General features: G+C 39.2%; 3 protein-coding genes across 5 annotated transcripts; 2 read left to right on the top strand and 1 right to left on the bottom strand.

Annotated features, from left to right (window-relative positions):
• On the bottom strand, positions 1-5744 carry LOC123442393 (fatty acyl-CoA reductase 1-like). 2 transcript variants are annotated; one of them, XM_045118425.1, is made up of 10 exons: positions 5495-5744; positions 5276-5379; positions 2254-2453; positions 1803-1903; positions 1511-1703; positions 1239-1400; positions 1071-1152; positions 704-976; positions 465-592; positions 1-301 (listed from the first exon to the last, which is right to left on the bottom strand). In XM_045118425.1, the coding sequence occupies exons 1-10, from the start codon at positions 5583-5585 to the stop codon at positions 139-141; spliced, it is 1497 nt and encodes a 498-aa protein (XP_044974360.1). In that variant the 5' UTR covers positions 5586-5744; the 3' UTR covers positions 1-138. The 2 variants fall into 2 exon arrangements, with proteins under 2 accessions (XP_044974360.1, XP_044974359.1); XM_045118424.1 differs by having other exon boundaries at positions 5276-5370; positions 5495-5701.
• Positions 5745-8535: 2791 nt separating this feature from the next.
• Positions 8536-11604, top strand: LOC123442392 (wax ester synthase/diacylglycerol acyltransferase 11-like). 2 transcript variants are annotated; one of them, XM_045118421.1, is made up of 7 exons: positions 8536-8858; positions 8984-9601; positions 10307-10373; positions 10457-10530; positions 10677-10868; positions 10991-11131; positions 11285-11604. In XM_045118421.1, the coding sequence occupies exons 1-7, from the start codon at positions 8613-8615 to the stop codon at positions 11447-11449; spliced, it is 1503 nt and encodes a 500-aa protein (XP_044974356.1). In that variant the 5' UTR covers positions 8536-8612; the 3' UTR covers positions 11450-11604. The 2 variants fall into 2 exon arrangements, with proteins under 2 accessions (XP_044974356.1, XP_044974358.1); XM_045118423.1 differs by having other exon boundaries at positions 8538-8858; positions 10994-11131.
• Positions 11605-15014: 3410 nt separating this feature from the next.
• On the top strand, positions 15015-18724 carry LOC123442391 (wax ester synthase/diacylglycerol acyltransferase 11-like). The gene is made up of 7 exons (XM_045118420.1): positions 15015-15263; positions 15487-16107; positions 17309-17375; positions 17460-17533; positions 17695-17886; positions 18014-18151; positions 18266-18724. The coding sequence occupies exons 1-7, from the start codon at positions 15015-15017 to the stop codon at positions 18446-18448; spliced, it is 1524 nt and encodes a 507-aa protein (XP_044974355.1). The 3' UTR covers positions 18449-18724.
• The last annotated feature ends 694 nt before the right edge of the window (positions 18725-19418 follow it).

Raw genomic sequence — 19418 nt, 5'->3', positions numbered from 1 at the left:
TTTACATGCAGTAGATTTGCAAACATACTCAGAAGAGTTGCGTGACAAATGGAGTACAATACAAATACATAATAAACAAATAATTATATTTCCATTTCTAGTAACTGCTCTGGAAATTTGGCTAGTAAAATACATAACTCAATTACGCGTATATTTGAGCACACCAGGGATGTGAACACTGTAGAAATAGTTGTCCCAGTCAATGTACTTGGGATCAAAATCAAAGTAATAGGCCCCATTGTTATTTTGATTGTCCTTGTTCATCGCCATCCTGAGTTTATCCAAGTTCATGTCATCAAAGCTTCACAAGATTGATAAAATCAAGTCAATGAACAACATTTTTAAGGGTAAAATATTATATTTTGATATGCCATCACTGGTATATGTAATCACAAAAGTGGAAGGACATATTGATATTCCCCGCAAAAAAAGACATATTGATCAGATTTTTAAGAATATCTTACCACCCTTTGAACAAGGTGTATGGTGCGTATAATTCGCTCAACTGCATCATGAATCTGAATTTTCTGTTGAGTTCGTTGTATCCCCGTGAGAAAACACCACAAAGTGCAATGTTAACTAGGCGAAACATCTGCCCAATCGATTGTAGGAGAAGAAAATAACATAACATTAATCTCATTTTCTTCGCATATATCCCTAATCTTGTGCTTTAAAGTCATGTTGAAACAGTAATTAAGCTAACCTCGAGGGGAAGCATGTACATGATGGCCATGTACAGCTTGAACCACGTGACAGAGCTGAAGAACCGCATCTTCTTCAGCCGAACACGCTCACCATTCCTTCCCGTGCATGGGGGATTGTCATTAAAGTATTGAAAGAGAGACTTCCAAAGGATGGCGTAAGGTGCTGGATTCCTCAACGACGATGTTACATGGTATATGATTTGGACCTGCCGATCCTCTGAGTGTGCTACCATGGCAACCATCATAGCATTCACCACCATATCCCCTGGAATCTATATAAACCATGCACTGTAGTTGGTTACTGACTTGGTACCTTCACCAAGTTTCATTCCAAATTTTAGTTACTAATTCGTGAACAAAGCTCACCACATCCATTATTAAATCTAGGTCGACAAGGAAGAAGGGCAAGTTCTGCTTGGCATATCCGATGACCACTGAGTCGATTGTCCTACAAAAGACGAAAATGTTCAATAATCATACACCATCGTGTACATTGTTGTTAAGGATTAGAATATATTTTTGTGTTTCAGTCACTTGATTCCTTCCATCCATCCTGGCAATGGCTCCTTGAGGGTACTAGTTATAATGCTCGGGCGGATGATGACAACCGGAAAATCCATTGGTAGGAGCCCCATCATCATCTCGCCCATTGCCTTGGTGAAGACATAAGTGTTTGGCCACCCAAAGTGTCGAGCCCTTCGTTCAATTGTCCATAAGATCAAACATGTTAAAAGAGTATCAACTTTTCAATGCCACCAAGTGAATGATTGGAGTACACACAATGTATATTTATGTTTGCGTCTGACCTCTTGAGGCCAAGCTCCTTCATGGTTTTCCTACCAGCCTTCTCCGTGGAACAACTATCTTTTAGTTCTCGCATGGTCTCTTTGATTAAATTTAACTCGAATTCGATATCTAGATTTGTGCCCACCTTTAGGGTCTCACCCATCAAGATCGGCTTCTCTAGTATTATTCCCTCTTGTTCACCAGCTACGTAGGCTGTCCAAGTCATATAATCATACCATAGTGGGTTAAAATTCAGAATGTCCTGATATACCACCAAACGCATATTCATAAAATATTATTATGGCTTCATACCTGTTGAAACATGAAGCAACATCTTGAGCTTAGAACATTTCATTGCAAATGCGCAAATGTGCTTCACTCCCAAGACATTTGCATCGAAAGCCACATCATATCTGAAAAGGTAGCATCACAATTTGGAAAGGTTATTTCAATGCCATGCATGTTTATGTTTGTTACAATATTACTCCTTCCAGTTCACAAATAAGTAATGTTATGGACAGTGACATAGTCATCACGGTGTAACTCTGACTACTAATTTCTGTGAGTATAGGTATAGTAACCAACACAGTAATTATATTCAAAAAAATCAAATCAATAAACCTGATTTTTTTAGTTTCCAAACTAAATATTTAAGATGATGCCCATGGTCAAAACTTTGAAATTTTGGCTCAAGGTCTTTTGAAATGACACTTATTTGTGAACTCGAGGGAGTAACAATCTGCCAACAGAAAACACCTCAAACCTTTCAAAGAAATTTGTAGTCGCTGCTCCATTGACGATGATATCTATGTCCTTGGATAATTCCCCGAGCTGAGCATTGTCTAGTCCAAAGTTTTCATAAATGATATCTCCCACCAAAGGACATATCTTTTCTTCAATAAAATTATTGAACCGCGCACCATGTGTTTCTTTTAGCACATGAAAGATCTCCCGGCCTATGATCTAAGAAATAGGAAAGAATATTAGTAGTAGATTACTATTAATTACTATGCCAACACTTTGGGTCTAGGTCGAATAAAAATGCTTAACATTTATCCCCTCACATTGCGCAACAAGTGGCACTAGTATAGAGAGATGTATACCACATAGTTGCAAATCAGGATCACGTAACGTCCTTGTGGCTGATGTGGGGGATGTATCATACATGCTCCAAATGTGTGCGCATGTTTATGGCCGGAACAGAGAAATTGTGCGTGATTTAGAGGCGGAAAAAAGTCAAAAGCCCAGTTGTGAGTCAAAGGGTGGACTTGCTAACTAGAGGGAAAAAAAGGTTCGACCCAACAGTGAGGCGATGGTGGATTTACATGTCAAATAAAAAAGGATTAAGTCCAGTTGCAAGTCGATGGTATACTTGCAATTTAGTCAAAAATGTCAGGCCCAGTTGTCTTTCCAACTGGGACAAAAAAGATCAAGGGCCCAGTTGCATGTCAAAGGTGGATTTTCAAGTGGGACAAGAAAAGGGTCAGGCCTTGTTGTGAGTTGATGCTTGACTTACAACTATGGTAAAAAGAGATCAAAGATCCCAATTGCGAGTCGGTTGTTGACTTGCAACTACGATAAAAAAAGGTCCAAGCCGAGTTGTGAGTCGACGGGACAAAAGAAGACATACGTAGTTGCGATTCAATGGCGGACTTGCAAATGAGGCGGGAAAAAAGTAGGACCCAGCTATCAGTCAAATGGTGTGTCTAGTTTCGAGTCAAAGTCATCCCTATTTGCAAGTCGATGGCGGATTTGCAGCTAAGATAAAAAAAAGATTGGACCGAGTTCTGAGTCGATGGTTTACTTGCATCGCTGTGGGCCAGTGGTGGGGTGAGAATGTTGGTGTCTTCGCTCGAGTACTTTAGGTTAGTGTTTTTAGGTCCTACGGATGCAGTGCTCGCGCAGATGACTCCTACTTCGAGTTTGTCTTGCGAGCTTAGATCCTCCTCAATTTCATTTGGCTGAACGTAGTCGACGGAGCTCCGGTGTAGATTCGTATTGTCTTCTTTGGATGGTAAGGTTAGGGTTTCTCGTCATGTGACGAGATTTGGTGTCTGGTGCTTCAGATCTATGCAAGGGTTCAACGGCGAAGATTGCGTCTCTAGGGTGTTGGTCCATAGTAGAATGCAAAAAGACTTTTCGATTGTCATCGACAAAGTCAAGTTTGATGCGACAGTGGAGCGGTGACAATGACGTGTCGGTGGCTCGTTCTGGCGGTAGTAGCCATTCGGTGGTCTTAGATTTTTGATGTAATTTATAATGCTTGAGATGCTTTTAACTTTTGGTGAACTTTTATAATTTATCTCATCCTTTTCACACGAAAAAAAACTCCATATATATGGTCCTCCCTGGTCTAGCCGCCGAAATATCGAGGTTCCCTGATTTATCGTCATTGTTCTCTCTTCATTGGCATTGTTGCTCACTACATGCGACAACCACGGATAGTAGTTGGGCCAATGAATTCACTCTATGTGGAGTGTATCAACAAATCTAGCCTGTATCTTGATGTCGTAGTTGAATCTTTGTTTGTCTCCCCGACTGTGGGGTATGCATTTCGAAGACAAATGGCTATTCTTGTTTGCCCCTCTGTCTCCTATTTATAAGTTCTTCAACATCAAATGTAAACTTATTCATGAAAAAAGTAATTTATTTCCTATGTAATGATAGCTCATGGAATTATTGCATATGATGGAAATATATCTTTTCTGAACAGAAACTAAAGTAAACATATGTGACAGTGATAATTCGTATACTTGTATTTTTATAAATATAACTGGTGAGCTAACATGTTCCTATCATGTATTTCGAATAGTTTTCATGGTGCATATATACAAGAATGGTTTTCATGTTTCCAGAAACGTTTTTTGCCTAGATATTTACAATATGTCTACAGTTCGTTAACTTTCAATGGACTGATATTTCCATCAAGGAACGAATGAGATAGCTACACAGTCTTCATTTACAAAAGATAATGTATACAAAATTATACTCCCTCTGTATATGTCAGCCCGTCCAAATGCATGGGTCAGCGACTAGTATATATAAAGTAACAGCTATGAATTTATGGATGTATATGTGTATGGAATGTACGGCCTTTTTCTTACATGATTAACCATACGTTTTTGTTTGATTTACAGCTGACTAGCATGATTAACCATACGGGCAGCTAGATTTGATATATTATTTCCTTCGTAATATTTTTTACCTTGGTAACCTGCCATTCCATGATATTTTTTAAATATATCTCTTGATTATTTCCCTATTGCATTTCCAGTTCGTGTCCATGGATGCCATCTTCCCACCAGCTTTAGGTACCGTAAGAAACAGGTTACGTGCATCTCTAGCCGACGTGGTCTTTCACGTGCAGGAATGCAAAGTGAAAACATGCTTATGCATCACGTTTTTCTTTGATGCCTACGGTTGTACGACCTTCCTTTTTGGAAAGTGGATAGGGACTGGTTGAATTTCAGACTTTCCATTTCTTGCAGGCTCTATTCGAAATCCCAGACTCTAGATGCAGGGTTAAGTGTGGATGTCTCTGCTTGGATTGAATGTGATATTTGTGTGCTCACTAGAATTTAGCTTAACCCTGAACTAAATACCAGAGAGTGAACAAAAACCAAACTTAATGCAAACAGAGCCTAAGACGGCCTATAGGCTAGAGGAGGATACTTCCATTAAATTTACTAGCTGTGGAGTAAGCGCTGACCTCTTTTTAGAAGGGAAAAATAAAAAGTAGGAGTACTAGATAAAAACTAGGAGAAAAATAAAAACGAATATTTCACCTCAGTCTGAATCCGAAGCTTTGCGGATTCAGCATCAGGGGCCCGAATCAAAAGGAAGAGCTTCTTCACATCAGGTTGAACCCTCAGTATCTTCTCTACGAGTACTACCCACGAATCATGCAAGAGAAACACCAATATATAAGCCTATCAGATGATCAGCACACATGCATGGCACATCCTGACCAGAAACGTAGTGATCATGTATGAACGCATATGTACCTTTTCCTAGGAAGCCAGTTGAACCAGTGATGAGGATACTCTTGCCCCTGAAATATCCTACAACACTGTCCGCATCCATTTCACCGATCATCCTCAGCTACTTCTGCCTGCCTTGAGATAAGGTGAGATTTATGTCACTTGGTGAAGAGACAACTTTCTTTGCTAGAAAATGGTACTATCTTGTCTGGCCATGCATGTATTTGTAGGGGAGGAAGGAGATGGGTTTTCAATGGTCAAGTGGAACAAGGCAGCACCAGTTATGTGATTGCACTGTCGATCACCTAGCACATATATTTTAAGGAATGATACATCCACGGAATGGCTGGTTGGTGAAAATAGGAGAAGAAATAGAAAGTTGATAGCCAACCAATTGAATTATTCAATTCCGCATACAGCCACACCTGGAGAGATTCCTTCTCCCGCTACTCAGCAGTGTCGGCACATGACAAAACAACACACTGGACCTATGACTCCAAAATTATACCATTTGATTCGAACTAGAATAAAATTCAAATGATACAGTTTTTCTACATAAAACTCGTATTTAATAAGACGGTTTATTGGGGTTTCCGATGAACATACCGGTGTCAATAGCTCAGCATCACCATCAAATTTGTGAGCATCACATGTGATGAGGACGAGTCAGAGGAGTACGACGATGGCAATTCTAGCCTGAAGTGTGCACTCGGCAAAGAGAATTTCAGGCCCGAGTCACCATCATCGTCGTCCTTTCGCTCGACCTCTACCGGGTGGCGCGACTTCTCAGCTAATTGGGTACAAGTGACCCTCCGAGCAATTAAGGCTGTTACGATTACATGATTGCACCATCAATCACCTAGCACACATATTTTAAGATCAATAAATCCATGAAACGATTGATTGGTAAAAAGGGAGCGAATAGAAAATTGATAGTCAACCAATTGCATTATTCAATTCCACATACAAGCAAAATCGGGGAGATTTCTTCTCATGCTCAACAGCTTTGACACACGATGAAACAGCGCACTAGACCCACACCTCAGAAATTATATCGTTTGATTTGAATATAAAAAAATCGAATGACACGATTTTCCAACATGCAACTCGTATTTTATTACACGATTTATCAGGGTTTCTGATGGAGAAACTTATGTCATCATGATCAGCATGACCATCGATTCGGTGTGACAGAGGCAATGAAGAAGAGTCGGAGGAGGACGATGATGGAGACAACACCTGCGATGAGAAAGATTGATCCATGGGCTTACTATCTACACTCCGTTGTCCGAAACATTGAGCACTTTGTCTATCCGGCCAATGGAGAATCTGATGTCATCATGCTCAACATCACCATCAATTTGTTGAGCGTCATAGGAAATGAGGACGAGATGGAGGAGGACGACGATGGCAAATCGGGCTGATCGTGTGCACTCGGCAAAGAGAACTTCTAGCCCGAGTTACCATCACCGTCCTCCTCCGGTTTGACCTCTACCCGATAGCGCGACCTCTCGGCTAATCAGGTACAGGTGACCCTCCGAGCAATTAAGGTCGTGAGAGTTAAATGATTGCACCATCGATCACCTAGCACACATATATTAAGATTGATAAATCCATGGAATGGCTGGTTGGTAAAAGGGAGTGGAAATACAAAATTGATGGCCAACCAATTGAATTATTTCAATTCCACATACAACCACAATTGGAGAGATTGCTTCTCCTTGTGCTCAGCATTGGCGGTACACGACGGAACAACACACTAGATCTATGACTAAAGAATTATATCGTTTGATTGGAATTGCAATTTTTTCTGTATGATACGATTTTTCAACACGCAACTCATATTTTGTTAGACGATTTATCAGTGTTTCCAATAGATAAACCTATGTGATCATGCCTAGCATCACCATTGATTTGGTATGCATCACAGGAAACCAGGACGAGCCGGAGGACGACGATGACAACTACTACACCTGCGATGAGGACAACGTATCCATGTACTTACTATCTGCACTCCCAAGTTGTGATCATCCTCCACTTTCTCTACCCGGTGGCGCGACCTCTCAGCGAATCGGACAATAGGTAACCATCTCCACAATTATGGTCGGCACAGTTACATGATTGCACCGTCGATCACCTAGTACATATATAGTAATCATGATATATCCATAGAACGTCTGGTTGGTAAAAAAAAATAGGGAGCGGAAATAGAAAATTGATGGCCAGCCAATTGAATTATTCAGTTCCAATAAGCCACATTGGGGAGATTGCTTCTCCTGCTGCTCAGCAGCGTCAGCACATGACGAAACAGCACACTGGACTTATAACTAAAAAAATTATACTGTCTGATTCGAATGGAATTAAAAAAAATGAATGGTATGGCCTTTTTACATACAATTCATATTTAACTAGACGATTTATCGAATCACTTAGCACCAGGGACGAAGCCAGCATGCAAGCATAGGGGAAGCAAGTTTGTTCATGGAGGGGACAAAGTTCATGTGAAATGAATTTTTTTATACAACAATCACTATTATAGTAAAAAATCAATTTGTTAGGGAGGGTCTAGCCCCCCCCCCCCCCCCCAAGAATCGTCCCTGCTTAGCACACGCATTTTAAGACTTATGCATCCATGAAATGGTTGGTTGGTAAAAAGAGGAATAGAAATAGAAACTTCATAGCAAAGCAACTGAATTATTCAATTCAACATACAGCTACAACTGTCCACCAACTTCTGACCTCTACCTGGTGGCGTGACCTGTCAAGGAATCGGATAATGCGTGACTCTACAAGCAATTAAGGTCGGCAGAGTTACATGATTGGATCCTCGATCACCTAGCACACATATTTTCGCATTGATATATCCATTCAATGACTGGTTGGTAAAAAGGGAACCGAAAATAAGAAAATTTGACAAACAACCAATTGAATTATTCAATTCCTCATACACCATCTAACGTCAAGGAATTAGAGTCTGACGGCTTTGCCATCCGATCCCTAGTGATGTCTTTTTTGCTATATATTCTCTCTCTTCCAACTCAACAATTATTGTAGGGTAACAGTAACCTTCCTTCTCAATGCAATATATATCACACCTGCGGAGCCGAGAGCCATTGTAATTTTAACAACAGATTGGACACCAATGCAAGTAGCAATGAAGGCAGCCACTCCTTCAAGCCGTCCACCATCTGTCCGTCTGTCACGGGAGAAGGAATGTGCTGACAACTCCATGGTGGAGCCCATGAGCCCTACCGGAAGAATCATGGAAGAGATGGGCGTGTGCATCGTCGTCGTGATCGGGCTTGCCACGCCGGTGAACCTGCCCGTCTTCCGCGCCGGCATCGAAACAGAGCTGATTACCCGTTTGCCACGCTTACGCAGCATTCAAGTAATTCTACAAACATTATTTGCTTCATTCCTTCCGTCCCAAAATAAGTATCATGACTTTAGTTCAAATTTGAATAACCTTACCAATCTCTTGCAGATTTAACAGATACACATATGCTTGTACAGGTAATGGACGAGTCCACCAACAATGGCAAGCCGCAATGGGTGCAAACGGCGGTGAATGTGGACGACCACATCGTCGTTCCCAGGCTGGATCCTGATGCTGTGGCGTCCGACCCAGAAAAGGCCGTGGAGGACTACATGGCGTCGCTGTCCCTGCTACCCATGGACAGGCGCCGCCCGCTCTGGGAGTTCCATGTCCTCGACTTCCCGGCCTCCGAGGCGGCCTCCACGGTGGTGCTCCGCCTGCACCACTCCATTGGCGACGGCACGTCCATCACGACGCTCCTAATGGCGTCGTCCCGCAGCACGGCCGACCCGGCGAGGGTGCCAGCCATGCCGCCACCACCCAAGCGCACAGGCCCCATCTACCAGCGGGAACCACGGCCTGCGCTGTCCTCAGGTGATTACCTCGCGCTCCTTACGTGGTTTTGGTCGCATGTAGTGCTGGCCTGGAACACACTGGTGGATGTGACGATGATTGTTGCAACAATACTGTTCTTGAGTGATCCACACACGCTCTTCACGCGTGCCGACGGCCACGACTCTCGCAGCGGCAAGCGTTTTGTTCATCGGACCCTTAGCTTTGACGATGTCAAGCTCATCAAGACCGCCATGAACTGCGTACGTAAAGCTGCTCAATCTTATCATGAATTTATATATATACTAACTGAAATCACCTGAACAGGTTATACATGTTATGTTGGCACTTATATATCCGGAAACCCTTATTTGACGAAAGGTGGAAATTACTACTAGATTTTAAGATGATTATTACAACACAGTATGACAAGTAAAAAAGAAAATGTGTACATGAAGTCGATTAATATTTATATGTAGTATTTGCATATATTCTACAAATCATCTGCAAAGAGTCTACATGATACTAAGTCAGCAGTTTTCTATATAACCTTTTGACTAAAACTGAAAATAAAAGTTATAACTGGACATTATAACATGGTAAATAGAACATAAAATAGTTCTACATTCTGAAGTCTCAAAAAAGTCTAGGAAAGGAGCTTATAATATTGAAATTGCAACCATTTTTCTTTTCCAGAAATATGTTACCGGCATAATGCATGGGTTTCATGACTGGTTATTACAGTGAATAGCATGGCCATGGCTCTCTAATTAAGCCGGATGTAAATGTGTCTCGCTTGATGGCAGATGCTTATTGATTTGACTCATACTTCCTCTGTCCCAAAATAACTGTCTCAACTTTGTACTAGCTCTAGTATAAAGTTGTACTAAGCTTAAGACACTTATTTTGGGACGGAGGGAGTATAAGACAATTTTCTCTCGCTCACTCTCTCTCTTTTCTTTCCACAGACTATTAATGACGTGCTTGCCGGTGTGACTTCAGCAGCTCTTTCACAATATTACTTTAAGAAGTCCGGTAAGTGGTCTAGATAACAACAACACGTGTTGGTTTTATAGGCATGCAAATTTTACACATTGCTCTCTTATATTCAATATTAGGTGACACTAACACAAAGAGAATCTGTTTGCGATCACTCGTCCTAGTCGACACAAGGCCAGTCTCCACCCGACAAGTAAGAACTTCATTTTTCTCTTACTATATAGAGTAATTAATAAATGCTAATTACGTGCACACAAATTTATTAACATGCTCTTAGTCACAGTTTTGTATAATTTAATACTAAAAACACAATGATTTTCTTCTTACCTCTGTGAACAGACATATGTTACCAGGGTAGAGACAGGCAATCGACTTAGCAGCCTCATATGTCCATTTAATATAGCCTTGCAAGATGATCCCCTTGAGTACGTTCGTGAAGCAAAAAGATTTATGCATAGGAAAAAGAGCTCTCTAGAAGTTCTGTTCACACGAGTGGTCGGGGAATTTTTGGTGAAAAACTTTGGTGTCAAGGTATATTTCTTCCTCCTTTTGTATTTTATATCTCTTCCCAGCATAAGATTGCACAAACTTGGACCAAACATTATGCCTATGTATTAATATTTCTGATTATTGGAACGGCCCTTTAATGAAAGAAGACAGGAGCTTTTATCTTCCGCCGCTTTATCAAACGAACAAGCATAATATTTTCAAATGCCCTTGGACCAGTTGAACATATGACATTATGTGGGCACCCAGTTGCCTTCATGGCACCTAGTATCTACGGTCCACCACAAGTAAGTGGTCCATGTTGAACATCCAAAACATATGCGTTCTTAGGTTGCTACGAGACAAAAACATCCATCATCATGTGTCCAAGAGAAAACTAGCTTTTATATTTATTAATTTTACTCCATTTTGTATCTAATTGTATGGATTTCTATGTGCAGGCTTTGACCGTGCACTACCATAATTACGGTAGTGATATCAAGGTAGTTCTGGCAGTTGATGACACGCAATTTCCAGATTGTCACCATCTTTTGGATGGTTTTGCCGAGGCTATTAGAATAATTAAGAATGCAGCAGCCCTGAAGACGTTGACTACATCAATCTAGAATGTGAAGATTGAGCAACGATAGTTGTATTAGTGCACATATACCCAATTACTCCCTCCGTCTCATAATATAAAAACGTTTTTGACACTAGTATGTTGTGTGTCTTAATTCAGTACACTTCTTATGTACACTTTAATATATTGTGTTTATGCCAATAATTGTATGCTTTGGGTAAAACTTATTTCTACTGCCATATAATCAGCTATTGCAAAATATATTATAAAACTTATGCCAACAACTGTAGGCTTTTCCAAAAGTTCTAGGTAAAACATATTACAAAAAAACCTTTATGTAAAACATGTACAAAAATTAATCAAGCTTTTGAAAAATGGTAAATGCGTATAGAGAAATTGTTTCTCATGTATACAAAAAATGTAGACAAAAAATACAATGAATATGCAAAAAAATTCATATTCTATTTAAAAAAATATTTATTAATCATTAGGAAAATGTTAATCTTATATTTGCCAAACTTTTAATCAAGCATTCAAAAAATATTAAATGTGTATAGGAAAAATGTTCACCATGTATTCAAAAAAGTTAATCTTGTATTTGAAAGATGTTAATCAGGAATTTAATAAGTTAAATGTATATAGAAAAAATGTTAAATATTTATTTCAAAAATGTTTACGTGTATATAAGAAATATTTCCCATATATACACAAAATATTGAATATGTATTATAAATAAGTTAACATGTGTAAACGAAAGGGAAATCGATTAAAACAACGAGAAAAACAAAGAAACAAAAAGAAATGTGAAGAATACAAAATTTGGGCAAGGACATACCTGCGGACTCTTCGAGCGTGACAAGAGCTATACATGCTATAAGGAAGACATAGCTCTCGCCACCTAGACACGCCCGCTATGCTCTGAGCACTCCCCAAAATTTGGGCCCCTGCACGCAGGAGGGTCAGCTGAGTGGCCTACTTGTGACTTTTGTTCGATCGTAGAAGAGTGATTTTCTGTACTATTTTCCGGTCTCCTATTGGGTTTTACATGCACGATTTCATGTTTTTTGATCAATTTCTTATTTCATGAAAATATATATTCAATAAAAACTTATTCTAGAAAAATTGATGAAAAATACGAAATAAATAATCAAAGTCAAAAGAATTGTACATTTGAAAAGTCTAAAATTTAGTTAGAAATCATGAAATTCAAAAACTACTCATGGATTGTCAAATTTTGGTTGTGAATATAAGAAAATCACAAATTTCAGATTTTTTTTGGTGAATCTCCAAAATGCTGATAAATTATAGAATTGATCGCGAATTAGAAAATGTTCAAAAATTCACATAATTGATGATGTCAAGAGTTTCTTGAAATAAATAACTATCACATGTTCTATAAATAAAAGAAAGGGTGAAGAAAAACTTACAAAAGAGATAAAAACATTAGGAGAATGCCTCAAAATCAAAAGAAAGCCCCTTTAGAGCGAACTCAGAAAAATAGAAATAAAAATAAAAAGATAAATGGAAGAACATAATTGGATAGAAAACTTAAAAAAAAACTCCATGAGAAAAGTCGTCTACTAATGTATGAAAAAAATCGGTTGAGAAGCACTTATGGGCCAACCCTATAACAGAGGTGTTGCGCGACTCCTACCAAATATACTCAATTCTTCGCAACGAGCAAAGAATATGAGAGTCCTAAATAGGGTTTAATCCGTCACCCAGCTACATGCCACACATGCCCTCTGTTCACAAGCATTAGGAAGGCCCACCTGAGCGACTCGCTCGTGCGTAAGAGCATCTTCAACAGATGATGAAAAGGTTGGTGCCAAAAAACATGATTATAAATTTTTAGGGCATCGTGGCTATCATTTGCCTTTATAGATTGTGTAAACTGGCGCCCTAAAAATAATCGCTTGAACATGATTCATTGCACCTTTTGAAATTTCAAACTCCGGTTGAACATTAAACATGTGAAGTAACATAATTATATAATATTAGGATATACCGACGCTACTACAGACATGCTACTATAGCAGAGCATGACTTCGGTTAGTCAGGTCGTGGTTTCCATTTGAAATGGTCCGTGTTAATCATCAAATAATTTTCAAGTTAAATTGATGTTTAAATTTTGACTTTAGTTAGGCAGGCGGTGATTTCCGTTTGAAATCCCTACACTTCATCGAAGATATTTCTGTTCGCACAAGAAGTACATCAAGTATTTGTCATAATGATGTAAATGTTTTACCACACCCCACGAGGGGCAAACGAAGATAATGCACCAAGTTTCATACCTTTCGAGGATAGTTTCCGTGCCCAGAGAGCATGGATTTATGTAGACCATGTATCATTACTGTTTTATCTACTCCCATCGTCTGGATTTATATTGGGCCAAAGAGCCAACTCTATCAAAACATCTTTATTCCTTTCTTCTTTTATTCTATAAACAAAACATTTTCATTGCCAAAGGAACATGTTTAAAGAAAGTTTTTTGTAGCTTTGTGGTGAGGTATGTGAGTAATCACGTAAGGTATTGACAATTGCATTTTTTAAACGCCTACAAAATGATCATCATCCATGAAAGCATCATAGAGATTTTATCAGTCAATTAATTGATTAATGATTCTTTCTTGTCCCATGTACAGTTACAAGGTAATTAATTACTTTAGCTATAGCTGATGACGAGCTATTCCAAATACAGAAGCTATTATAGGGGTCGTAGCTAGAAAGGATGTAGATTAATAACTGACGTACTTGGCTTCTTGACTCCAAAAAGCAATAATACATGTTTCCCTCTCTGGATGTACAATGGATGTATAATGCATGACGTGTTTAATTACCATCTTTTTGTTATACGATTAATATCATTAGTATCAGGTAAGGTTTTATATCACTAGATATATATTCAATCCCTACCGGTGTAAAGAGTCCATCTTAAAAATCAGAAATTTGCTATTTATAAGGCTTATTGTTCCGGTGATAGAGAAATAAGTTTGTGTCCACATTAAATGTTGTCAATTTTTTGTTCCCAATGTAAAATCAAATCAACCGATGCATGAAGTAACGTGAGGGCCATCCATGTATTATTAATGTTTTATCTACTCCCTCCATTCGGAACTATTGGGCCCCAGAGCCTATGTATTTTTTAGACCCGTAACAACTTACTACAGTGGCATATTATACTTGTATTATATTAGATAGTTTTTGTGGCATATTATATACTTGTTTTATATTAGATAGTTTTTTGTGGCATATTGTATACGGAGTATTTGTTCTATATCACATATGATATAGTTTAAGATATAATATGTTGGGAGTGCCAAAGTTATGCATGCCTAATAAGTGTCCCACCGACTCCTCTACCCAACTTCTATCGCCCATCTGTATTTGTACCTTCTCATAGCTTCGTCTCACTCAATGTGATACCAAACACCACAACACCATCTCGATCAACACAGACCTGAGAGAACACCACACCCAGTGAGCACTAAATTCTAGTATCTCTAAGATAAACACGATGAAAGAGAGGGACCTTGCCTCCCTGCCCACTATATATATATATATATATTGCACCTACCGAGCCAAGAGCCGTTGCAATTATAACAATCATCATGGAAGCAACAGCAAACATAGCCACTCCGTCAAGCAGTCCGCTCTCTGTCCGCGTGGCGACGGAGATGTTATGTGCTGACAATTCCATGGCGGAGGAACCCATGAGTCCTACCGGAAGAGGCATGGAAGAGATGGGTATCTGCATCGTCCTCGTGATGGGGCTCGGCACGCCTGTGAACCTGCCCGTCTTCCGTGCCGGCATCGAAACAGAATTAGTTACTCGTTTGCCACGCTTCCGCTGCATTCAAGTAATTTTCCAAAACTTCGTTTGTTTCATTCTTATATGTTTCCAACTTGGTTTGAGTTGCCCCCTTATCCTGTTAGTCAGCTTGTATATAAATTAGGAGACATGTCCATATTATATTGCAACAATATATAGAACATGTGATTTATACGATGGAATTATAACCCAAAATACGGTTGTATTTTATGCATCTCATTCTTATACATATTTGACACCTGCATGTACAGGTAATGGACGAGTCTGCCAAGGATGGCAAGCCGCAATGGGTGCAAACGGCTGTAAATGTGGACGACCACATCGTCGTCCCAAGGCTGGATGCTGCTGCCATGGCATCCGATCCAGACAAGGCCGTGGAGGACTACGTGGCATCGCTGTCCCTGCTCCAGATGGATAGGTGCCGTCCTCTCTGGGAGTTCCACTTCCTCGACTTCCCAACCTCCGAGGCGGCCTCCACGGTGGTGCTCCGTCTGCACCACTCCATTGGCGACGGCACCTCCATCACGACGCTTCTGGTGGCATCGTCGCGCAGCATGGGCAATCCAGCAAGGCATCCAGCTATGCCGCCACCACCCAAGCGCACAGGTCCGATCTACCAACGGGAGCCACGGCCTCCGCTGTCTTCAGGTGATTACCTCGCATTGTTCGCGTGGGTTTGGTCCTATCTTGTGCTGGCTTGGCACACACTTGTGGACATGGCGTTGATTGTTGCGACAATACTGTTCTTGAGTGACCCACCAACGCTCTTCATGCGCCTGCCGGATGGTGGCGAGTCTCGTCGCCGCAAGCGTTTCGTGCATCGGAGCCTTAGCTTCGACGATGTCAAGCTCATCAAGACTGCCATGAATTGTGTACGTAAAGCTGCTGCTATGTTTTCATTTACTTACAGATAGCAATTGAAATCACCTATGCAAGGACTACATGCATTTTTTAACTATGTTGACAGTTATCTAGAAAAATATTTGAGGGAAGGTGAAAAATAACATTTTATAAAGGTTACTATGACATGTGCTAAGAAAATAGTTTATATTTTAAATCCTCTGAAAGCAATAAACTATGACAAGATTAAATTTGAAATATAGGATGTGCAAAAAGTATTAATATTAAATAGAGTACAATACGCAGGAGGTCCCAAAAGTATTCTAGATTTGTCAAGTAAGTCCTAAAAGTTTAAAACCGTTCACAGCGGGTCCTAAATGTGTATAATCCGTTCAGCACGGGTCCTAAAAGTATTCTAAGTGTGTCAAGTAGGTTCTAAAAGTCGCGGATAAAATATACATATAGGACCCGGGGTGAACGATTTTAAACTTTTAGGACCTACTTGACACACTTGGAATACTTTTAGGACCTCTGATGTATTTTACTCTATTAAATATATGGCGGTCACAAAGCTTTCTTGAACTGGGTACTTAAGTCATTTAATCTTTATACCTAGTATCTATTCTACTATGATTTATTAAACGATAGATAACGGCTTACAGGAATAAATTAAAATCCAATTACAATTCAATTGGTCCTTTCCTAACTTTTGCTATTAATATAAGAAATATTATTGACCAAGTGAAAGCAATATCATTTTATTCGCCCGTTGTTTCACGATAATGCCAGTTCCAATGCTGCTTATACATTGGAAAATAATGACTACAAAACATGAAATTTTAATATTAATCAGAAAATCTAGACACGCAAATGCATAGGTTACCTTGTTAGTTTATAAATATTTTCAATATAAATCACATGCACAAAGTCTACATGATACTTTGGCAGTTTTCAGGATAACCTTTTGACAAATATTGAATAACTAATTTTAAAGTGGACATTATAAAATGATTAATACAATAGAAAATACTTTTCCATTATGAGAAAACATATAATATTGGAATTACAACTTTTTTAAAATATGTTGCCTACACAATGTGTGGATGTCATGACTAGTTATTGAATAGCATGGCCATGACACTCTAATCAACACGTCTATAAATGAATCTCGCTTGCTCATTTTGGCGTCTTCATTTGACACATATGTAGTACATTTTCTGTCCTTTTTCACAGACAATCAACGACGTGCTAGTCGGTGTGACTTCAGCAGCTCTTTCACAATATTATTTTAGAAAGTCTGGTAAGTGGTTTTTCTTATAACAAAAATGGATGTTTGTTCTCTAGATATGCATTTTACAATATATATTTTTGTATTCAATATTAGGTGAGAGTAATGCTAAGAGAATAGGTCTGCGGTCATGTGTGCTTGTCGATGCAAGGCCAGTGTCTACCAGACAAGTAAGAACTTCATTTTGTCTTCGTAGATAAGTAATAAATATTAATTGAGTGACATACATAAAATTGTGATAAAGCTAAACGTAGTAACATTAGCTTCATCACAATTTTTGTGTAATTAACACTACAAATTACATTGATTTTCTTCTTACAACTATGAACAGACATACATTACCAAGGTAGAGACAGGCAATCAACTTACTGGCCTCATCTGTCCATTTAATATAATATTGCAAGATGATCCCCTTGAGTATGTTCACGAGGCAAAAAGGTTCATGCATAGGAAAAAGAGCTCTTTAGCAGTGTTGCTCACACGAGTGGTTGGTGAATTTTTGGTGAAAAACTTTGGTCTGAAGGTATATTACCTACTCCTTTTGTACATTATATGCTTTTCCCAGGATTGGATTGCACCAACCTGGAACAAGCACTATGTCTATTTATTCATGTTTCTATTGATTGTTAGCATTTTTTCAATGAAAACAGATGGGAACTTTTATCTTCCGCCATTTTTTCACACGTACAACCATAATATTTTCGAATGCAATTGGACCAGCTGAACATATGATGTTATGTGGGCACCCAGTTGCCTTCATGGCACCTAGCATCTACGGCCAACCACAAGTAAGTCATCCATGTTCTTACATCCTTAATCATGTGTCTGCAAAAACAAAACTAGCTTTGTGTCTATTCCTTTTGCTCCATGTTTCCTCTAACTGTCTGGATTTTTGTATGTAGGCTTTGACTGTGCACTACCATAATTATGGCAGTGATATCAAGGTAGTTCTCGCAGTTGATGACGCACAATTTCAAGATTGTCATAAACTCTTGGATGATTTTGTTGAGTCCATCAGGATTATTAAGAATGCGGCAGCCCTGAAGACGTTGACAACATCGATCCATAATGACGTGACTCAGTAATAGATAATTGGATAGGTGGACATATACAAAATTTATAAAAATAACATATATACTATGTGCAAATATGGCTGCATGCATCAATTTGATGCAAAGGCCAGGGTAATCCTGCTTTTTCTTTAAAAAAATGCAAAACTAGTGCCGTGTGTGTATTTTAATTGCGAGTGTGTCTTATGTGTACTTTAACATATACCAATCATTGTACATTATGGGCTCAAACCCTTTTCTACTACCACATAATCAGTTATCAACAGTCGGTCAAAAGCTTGACTTTGAAGCTCCCTGTTTTTTAAGGCAAAGCTCAACTATGATGAGTAGTTTGTGCAAATCCACCTTGCAGGTGGCTTTATCCATTATTTAATTTCGAGACATTAATATGTGTTCACAATAGAAAGAATATTTGATGCTCCCAAGTTGGCCAGTCCATGAAAGGTTACTTTATCCTCCGCTCTCAAAGTTCAACCTGGCCTCCTCGAGTTGGCAACCTAGGTCGGGGTAGCCACGATGGTAGAAATCTCTATTGGAAACTATGTTGATCATACCACCCACAATTATGTGTTTATTAATAATTAGGCACATCTACTATATAAATACACACATGTGATTAATAAAAACTAGCTTATATATATATATAAGCACTTTTCTAAGCATTCTGCATTGTGCTCTCACGACGCTTCTCTGTCCGGGGAGGTATGCTTCCGCTGCCAAGTGCACGGGTGCGACCTAACTAGTGGCCGCCATGGCCTTCGTTGTCTTCAGGCATATATCTACAAATGCACTAGTGCACATTGTGCGATCCATAAAGGTTGTGATGAACTTCATATGTCGACTGCGTTCAAACTTTATATAGAGTATATTTACGTATACTTACTTAAATACTTTTTGCCAAAAAATACTATATGATTACAATAATGTGAAATGTGAAATAATGCTACAACTAAAACTAATATATGGTTGGTCTAAATTACATGTC

Source organism: Hordeum vulgare, chromosome 3H (genome assembly GCF_904849725.1).
Source record: "Hordeum vulgare subsp. vulgare chromosome 3H, MorexV3_pseudomolecules_assembly, whole genome shotgun sequence".
NCBI classification, from domain to species: Eukaryota; Viridiplantae; Streptophyta; class Magnoliopsida; order Poales; family Poaceae; genus Hordeum; species Hordeum vulgare.
This window is presented reverse-complemented; position numbering and strand designations above follow the sequence as displayed.